This window comes from Grammomys surdaster, unplaced genomic scaffold (assembly GCF_004785775.1).
Source record: "Grammomys surdaster isolate TR1022 unplaced genomic scaffold, NIH_TR_1.0 205, whole genome shotgun sequence".
NCBI classification, from domain to species: Eukaryota; Metazoa; Chordata; class Mammalia; order Rodentia; family Muridae; genus Grammomys; species Grammomys surdaster.
In genome coordinates, this window is record NW_021604650.1 from 5,680,863 (window position 1) to 5,689,428 (window position 8,566).

General features: G+C 48.6%; 1 protein-coding gene across 2 annotated transcripts in view; it reads right to left on the reverse strand.

The window, feature by feature from the left end:
* Nucleotides 1–8,566, reverse strand: part of Shank2 (SH3 and multiple ankyrin repeat domains 2) — a 432,981-nt gene that overhangs the window by 155,257 nt on the left and 269,158 nt on the right. For both annotated transcript variants that reach the window (XM_028771108.1, XM_028771107.1), the window contains one exon: nucleotides 4,498–4,573. In XM_028771108.1, coding sequence (XP_028626941.1) covers nucleotides 4,498–4,573 — 76 coding nt within the window. The remainder of the gene's footprint in view (nucleotides 1–4,497; nucleotides 4,574–8,566) is intronic.

Consider the following 8,566-nt stretch of genomic DNA (forward strand, 5'->3'; position numbering starts at 1 on the left):
CGCACCCTGTTATCTCCTAAACATTTTGAATCTTTTACTAAGTGCATATGTTCTATTATCAATTCAAAAATGTACGAATGATACTTGAAAGTCATGAGAAGTAGTTGCGGGTGGCAGGTAGTCACCTGTTGAAGTGGCACAATCTGCTGCCCTTCTCCATCAACCTCCAGGAGGAAATTGGGTTTCCTGAGGAGGAGGAGTAATAGCAGCGGCTTGCCTTGGCGGGCATTCAGGAAGTGCTCCTTCCAAGCAGGCTATGCAGTTGTGTGTGGTGGGGACCACGAGGACCTTGCTGCTAGCTAGTCCCGGGCCTGGAGCCCATCAGATGTCTCACCAAGTCCTCCCTGGAAAACCTCAGAGAGTGTGAACGGCAGATCCACCTTGCTTCCCCTTGTCCATACCCTGGGTCCTGTTCAGTCCAATGTCACCTCAGATCCATCTCCTGTGCTAGCCCCTCCTCTACCAGAGTGCACAGTTCATGCTCAGCCTAGACGACAGGGCAGTCCCCTCATTGACCTCCATTTATTCTCTGCTTGTCTCATGGTCAGGTCAGACAGACTCCAGTTCCCCTCCACTAAGTACGGTGCTGACACCCCAAAGCCCATGGCTCCTAGGCCGTCAGCCTCTGTGTATCCTTTGTTCCCTACCGTCTCACATGCTTGGCCTATAGCAATCTCTCTGCAGTTGCTGAGTCCTGTCTGGCTCCCTCTCAGCCTCTGGGAGTCACCTCTCATTTGCCCTCCAGGACGTTTGCTCTGGCTTCACACAGCTTGCTCTGTGGCTCAAGGGCTGCTGGGCTGCTCTGTGGCTCTGCCTGATCACCCAGGGCAAGTCTCTGCTGTGACTTTATTGTTTGTCTTCACTAAGAAGACCACCATCTACATGAGATTGAAGACTGTTTCTCTTGTTGACCTCAAAATCTTTGTGTGTGTGGGCATGTTTATATGTGTATGCATGTGAATGCATGTTTACATGTGTTGGTGCATGTGTAAGTGAATATGCATGTGTATACACACATGTGGAGGCTCAAAGCTGACACTGGATGCCTTCCTCAGTTATTCTCCACTTTGATTATTAATGCAGGGTCTCTTGCTGAGCCCAGAGTTCTCCACCTCCAGCTAATCTAGCCAACCAGTTTGCCCTTGGGCAGAGTTTCTCAACTTGTGGGTTTCAAGAATCCAATGACCCTTCACAGGAGTTGCCTAAGACCATCAGAAAACACAGATATTTGCATTACAATTCACAACAGTAGCAAAATTATAGATATAAAGTAGCAATGAAAATAATCTTATGATTATGAGTCACCACAGCATGAGGAACTGTATTAAAGGGTCACAGCCTTAGGAAGGTTGAGAACTGTTGCTGCTCTAGGGAATCCCATCTCCGCTCTGAGAGTAGGCTTACAGGCAACTATGGTGCCTATCAAGCTTTTTATAGGGGTTCTGAGGATCAGAACTCCAGTCTTCACACTGCATGGCAGGTGCGTTATCCACTGAGCCATCAAGCCACGTATGACCTCATGATCTTTAACCCCCAGAATAAGCAAGTCCTGGTAGCTATTGGTTAGACTGACGGAGAGATGAGTGGGATAGATAAAAAGGATGGATGTGGGTGGGTAGATGATGACTAGTTATGGTTAGATAGATAAATGGACAGATAAAGAGAGGGAGGGATAGAGGTAATGGATGAATGGGTGGATGGGTTGGTAGAAGGGTAGAGAAAGAAGTAGATAGGTAGATGGGAGGGTAGATGAATGAGTGGTTGGACGGATGGATGGGTGGACAGGTAGGATAGATGATGACCAAATGGATGTTTAGGTAGATAGAGGTATGAAAGAATGGAAAGGTAAAAAGATGTAAGGATAGATGGATGGAAAAGAGGATAGATGGATGGATGAATGGACAGACAGATGGATATAGGGGTACATATATGAATGGGTTGATGAATGGATAAGCAACCAGGTCATTAGACTGATGGATGGGTGGGTAGAGAGACAGAGATAGATGAATGCATGAGTACTGAATAGAAGAATAGATGTATATATGCATGCATGTATGTACTGTGTGTATGTGAGTATGTGTGTATGTATGCATGTATGTATATGTGTATGTGTGTATGTATGCATGTGTGTATTGTGTGTATGTATGCATGTATGTATATGTGTTATGTGTATATGAATGCATGTATGTATATGTGTGTTATGTGTGTATGTATGCATGTGTGTATTGTGTGTATGTGTGTATGTGAGTATGTGTGTGTATGTAAGCATGTATGTATGTGTGTGTATGTGTATATATGTATGTGTGTGTGTATTGTGTGTGTATGTGTGTATATGTATGTATGTGCACAGATGAATACCTGAGTGGATGAGTGGTAGAAAAAAATGGGTGGATGAATGGAGCCTGTTCAGCATACAGCAACCACTGAGGTTCCTCTGCCCACCCAGGTAGCTCCTCCTGGTGCTCCATGCTGATGAGGCAGGGACCCAATTACTGAGGAATGAGGACTTGCAGCTGTCACCTCATGTTGAGATGTGCTTTTAACACTGACCCTCAGGTACCTGCAAAGCCTTGTACAGTGGTGGCCCCAGGACCTCTGCTGTCTGATTCTGTATCTATTTCTAAATCCCTCTCATGTTCCCCTTGCAGATGGAAGAGAATCCTAAGGCAAGAATCAGGTGGAGCAACTGGGCATACATGCTAATGCCTGGGTTTATTCTAACTGCTGACCTCTTCAGCACTGAGCCTCTGGGCTAACTTGACACATGAAAGGGTGGGCAGGGGAGAAAGCTTTCAACTGATTCGGAAAATGTCTCCATTGAGCCTTACTTCCCATTGCATTTTCTTTAATTACATTAGCATCTGCAGCAAGACAGCCTCAGCTGTTGGCGCCTGCACAGACCACAGTCACGCCACCCAGAGTGGCTAATTGGCCAGTGGGGTGGCTCGGCTCCTGGGTTTCCCTGTGCTTTTGGCTCTTCCTAATGAGCTGATGAGTACACTAAACTGCAGATGCCCGTCCCTCAGGATGGCTGCTGCCTGCTCAGTCAGATGAGAGATGGCCAGCCCCTCCTTCCAATGGCCCCTCCAGGGCGACGTGACCACTGGGGTTCTTATGGCATGGGAGACCATTCTGTCTCTCCACCCATGAATTCCTGGTTCTATCTGCCTTGAAGGTCCCTGTCATGGTCAAAGCTGGCTCCCTTCCTAATCCCTGTATCTGTGTGAGCAAGCTTGATGGTCTTCTGTCAGTCACAGGAACAGTGTTTTCTTTCCCGATGGTGCTCTGGACAACAAGAATTTGATATTCACTAAGACTCCTCCTCACAGGCCTAACCCCAGGCCATTGTGAGCAGAAACATGTTGGCCTCAGGTGATCCCAGGTTCAGCCTCACACACAGGCATAAATGCTTTGGAGGCTGAGGACTCACCCCACCACTTGGCCTCTTCAGTCTCCATGTTTTTCTATCACACTGATAGTGACCTGGCTTTACTAGGTTGCTGAGGATGTGGCCAGGGCATGGTGGCTGGTGCTGGTGAGATGGACAGATAAACAGGGCAGATGTGACTCTTGTTTGCTTCAACTGAAACGGCAGGCCAAGGGAGGCCCACAGCTTGTCCACCCCTTCATCGTGGGAGAGCTATGGCTGACTCGTAACTATTAATCTAGACTCTTCTATACTCTGCTCAGAAGCTGCTTGTTGGCCCCAGTTTGGCCCTAATCCCCAGACATGCTCCAAAGGCACAACCTGAGAGTGGTCACTGCTTGGAGCCTTCCACATTAGGCCTCCCACCCCCACCCCACAGGGCCCACTGTTCCCTGCCTGGACAGCCCTTCAAGTAGCCATGGTGATAGCTTTTCCCAGACCTCTCTGGAACTTATGGTCCACTGGCTCTGCCTGGACCTTCCTTGTTAGATGGACATATGGGCTAAGGCTACTACTGACTATGGCCACCTGTTAAAGGCCCATCCTGGCTAGTTTTCCCAATAGCCACTCAAGCAAGGCTTCTGTGGGAAGATTCTATCCTGCATCTTGTGGCAGCCATACCATGGGAAACACAGCTTTCTACAAACTCCCAACCCCATGAGCCTATAGAAGAGATGCCTCCTTGGGGTCCTGCTCTTCAAGGAGAGCAAGATTTCTTAAACAAAACACCAGCTGGGAGGAGACATCACAAGAATGTGGACACACAGGTGAGGTGTAAGCCCAGAGCTAGGAAGACCTAAAAACCTGTTGGAGGATGCCTGTTACTCTGCTTCAGGCTCCGCACTCCGACTCCTTATCTCTATGGATGCTATTTTTCCCTCTTCCTTAAAGCATACTGCCCTCTCTCAAGGGCTTCCTTCACAGGCCCTGCCTGTGACAGGTTTCCTGTAGAGTATGATTGCCACAACCGCAGCAGAGGTGGCATGTGAATAACAAAGCACCCCCAACCCCTGTCCCCAGGCATGCAGGAGCACCTGAGGAGGTCTCTGGAAGGCAGAAGCATGCCTTACCTGGCAGCATCAAAGCTGTCATAGGAGCCCACTGTGTAATGCCGAAAGAGCTTCTTGCTGCGGTCCACACGGGTTTCTGCAGAGGAAAGAGAGACACCATTCAGCAAAGCCATATCCCACACCTTGCATGAGCAAAAGGCTGGATCTCCCTTTTTGGCCCCAGAAAGGGTGACAGCTACTCTATATAGGAGATGGGGCTGATTTGGGGGCTCAAGTCTGTAAAATATGGGGATGCTGTGAATCCTGTGCCCATTCACCAAGGGGCAAACGAGGTTCTGCAGAGCAGGAGGCCATAAGCCTTCCAGTCATAACAGTGACAACCACCTCATGTGGAATCTGCTAGCCCTGCTAGCCTAAAGGATGTTACCCAGGCTGGCAGGCCTCTGGACATCTCAGGAACCTCCAATGATGCAGTGAGGGCTTTATTCCAGAGAGACATGATCAGGATTAATATCCTGATGACGGTTGCTTTCCACCAAAAAAAAAAAAAAAAGGCTAAAGTAAGCACACACATGATTAACGCTTCTAATTAAGCATCACTTTCCTGACTCAGCAGATTCAGATGAGAGATCGGTAGGAAATGATATGACGGTTGTAATTAGATTAGCAGATGGTAACAGGGCTGAGGGAGAACCGTGACGATGCATCTGCTGGAAGCACCACAGCACACAGGGAGTTTCAAGGAATTTCCCCTCACAGACAAGATTCCCTGTCCTGCCTCCTTCCAAGGTCCTGTGGAACTTTGGGAGAAATTAAGCAAATGGCTTGAGGACAAGCCTGAGCTCTAGGAGTCAGGTGAGCCTCGATTCAATCTCTCCTCTCATTCCAAGGTCAACGTGATTATTTGTTTAACTCGCCCCTCCCAGTGCAGGTTAATGAGAGAGGCCAAGGGTCTTTACGAGCTAAGAAGCAGAGACAGAGGACCCCACTTCTTACAGAGTGGGGTTGTCCCCTCCTGGGGTGGAAAGAGCCATGCCAATGTGGGATCTAGACTTGCATTTCCCAGTTACCCTGGCACACGATTAGTTCTCTTCAAGGGACGGACGGGGCTCTGTTGTCTCTCTCCTTTCCCTGTCTGCCAGCTCAAGGCTTCCAATGCCTCCCTCAGCCACGACCATGCCACCCCTCTCCACACGGACACTCACCGAGTGCTTCTGTGTACCAGCCCTACTGTGAGCACTGCTGATGTACCCAGTCAAATGTCACCATGGAAACCCAGAGAGGGGAGCATACACACAGCTCAGCGACCCCTCTGCCTCTTCACTGGGTTAGTGCCATCCTTGAAGGCCAGTCCAGACTGTGGGTCCCCTCCACAGGGGCAGTGTCTTATTTAAGTTGAAGTTGAAGGCATCTTGGTAGTTTAAATGTCAGGCCGTGGGCTTTACATCTCTAATCAGCCACTCCTTGGCTTAGTATTGAAGGCACACAGCATGAAGGCCATTGGTAAAAATGTGCCAACAATTGCCAGAACTGTCCCTTCACAATGCAAGTGGAAAGCAACGGCATTTGCAAACAAAACAAGCAATTTCAGCTTTATAAAATGTACCCTTTCAAATAGTAAATGGATGGCTCAAAGCAAGTTGTCAGGATTATAAATCTGTCACTCAGATTTAACAGTAACCACAGATATGGGGCAGCCTAGAATCACTTGCAAGAGTCTCAACTGAGTAACTGTCCTTATCAGGTTGGTCTGTGAAAATGTCTACAAGGGACTGTCCTGATTGTCTTAATTGGTGCAGGACACTGTTGGTAACACCATTTCCTAGTCTAAGAAAGCTAGCTGAGCACTAACCTGAGAGCGAGCAGGCAGCCAGGCTCTCCCAGGGTTCCTGCTGTGTGGCCTTGGCTGAGAATGAGTTCTTTGGTCAGAGGTAACACTGCATGGAACCGTGAGCAGGCCTGGGTCCAGGGCTCTGCCTAGAGTTCCTGCCATGATTTCCCTCAGTGATGGACTATGTCCTGGAAGTTTAAAATAACCCCCCCACCTCAGCTGATTTGGGTAATAGTTTTATTGCACCAACAGAATGTGACTAGAACATACAGCCCATACAAAGAAAGGGCACTGAGCAGCAAGATGCTGGACTGCAGACAGAAGGCAGCAAAAGGGCTGTCATCCTCTGTTTATGCCTATCACTCCCATGCTGTCACCATCTGAATTGTAACAGCCCTGTCCCTCCCCTGCATAACCTGTGGGCATCTCTTTACAGGAAGGGCAGGGATGATTGGGTACATTTGATGGATGGTATCACCAAAACCAAATGCATGCCTACCCCATGTCACTCAGGTTCAAATCGGCACACCTTGACAGTGCCTTCCTTCCCTCTGTAAGTTGGGTCAGGGACCTACATCCTAGGCTGTCCTCAGGGCTCAGAATGGGGCATTACCTTGTTTCTCTGAATCATCCTCCTGACTTATAGTTTGGAGCAAGGTCATGAAGGCAGGGCCCTCATGAGCTAATTAGTGGCTTACTAAGAATAAAAGGAGAGACCTCAACTGGCAGCTTGCCTAGGCTTACCACTTGATAGCCTGTGCCATGTGTAGGTAAGGCAGAAGTCCCCAGCAGTAGGAAGGATATGCACCAGACACAACTCTTGATCTTAGACTTCTGGTTCCACACATGGAACTTTGACTTTGTCCTCTAAACATCACCAAGTCTATGCAGTCAGTTCTGGTCATGGCTTCCCTACTCATCACGGCTTGCTGAACTAAACAAAGCCCCCTACCCCCAATACACAGGGAGCAAATAACTCCAGTCCAGGGTACTGGAGTGAGAACTTGTAGACAAGGACCACTAGCTGGGCTGTGGACAATCTAGCCTCACACTTCACCTCTACAGCACAGGTGACCAGATGTGGCCCTGCTGGTCTCCTGACCCTGTGAGGGGTTTACGAGTGCAAGGTTTTAAAACCTAAGGGCAGGGATTAGAAAGAAGCTGGAGGAACAGGTGGCCAGGACCCCAGGGCTGGGTGAAGGAGACCAAGTATACCAGCCTTCTATGACAGGATGAGGTCCCCAGGCATCAGATCACCATGGAGGGAAACATGGAGGTCTGACTGTCCCTGGGACATCCATGCTTAGGTCACGCATGTGCCAGGGCTAGGAAAGGTAAGTGAGGCATGAAGCGTAGCCACCCAGCAAAGGGCCCGAGGACGGCTCCTTACTAGTATTGTTCTGAGTTGCTCTGGTTATTTCCATCACACGTGGCTGTCCTGCTCTGGTTGTCTAGGAAACTAGTGGGTGCTCAGAGTGGGCAGAGCCTCAGCAGGGCCAGAGGGCACAGGGCCAAGAATAGAGAAGCAAATGTGTAGTAAAATGCATGTGCACATGTACAAGTGTATGTATGTGTGCCTGTGTACCTGTTATGTGTGCCTATATACATGTTCATGCATTTCTATATACATGTTCATGCATGTCTGAGGACATATGAATGTGTATATACACATACATGTGTATGGGAGACCTTGTATGTACAGGCTCATGCTGACTGTACTATGTAAGGGTGTGCATACATTCACATAAGCATGTATGTGAGTACAGATGCATATGATGATACATGCGAGCACACGACTGGGTGGCAAAGCACGTGTGTACAGGCCCATGGGAGTATATACACACATGCATATGTGAAAGTGCATGTATTCATGTATATGTCCTTACACATGTAATTGTATGCACACAATTGTATGTATGTGCATGTTGGTAAGAAAAGAATGCATGAACAGGTGCATGTGTGGGCGGATGCTGGAGCATGTGCGCACAGGTAAATAAATGTGTACATGTGTGTATGTGAACATATCTGTGGGCGAGCACCATCACTGCCAGCATAACCATCATCACCACCACCACCACCACTCCCACCATCACCATCAGCTGTTGGGGTAACCATTTTTACACTGTATGAAGATGTGTCTCTGTATTTTCAATTGTTAATTCTGTACCAGTAGAGAGGTAAATGCTGGCAGGCAGGATCCTGGAATTGTTATTTCTATGGCTCAACACCAGCCTCATATGAGGAGGGGGGAGGGAGGGAGGGAGGGAGGGAGGGAGGGAGAGAGGGACGGAAGGAGGG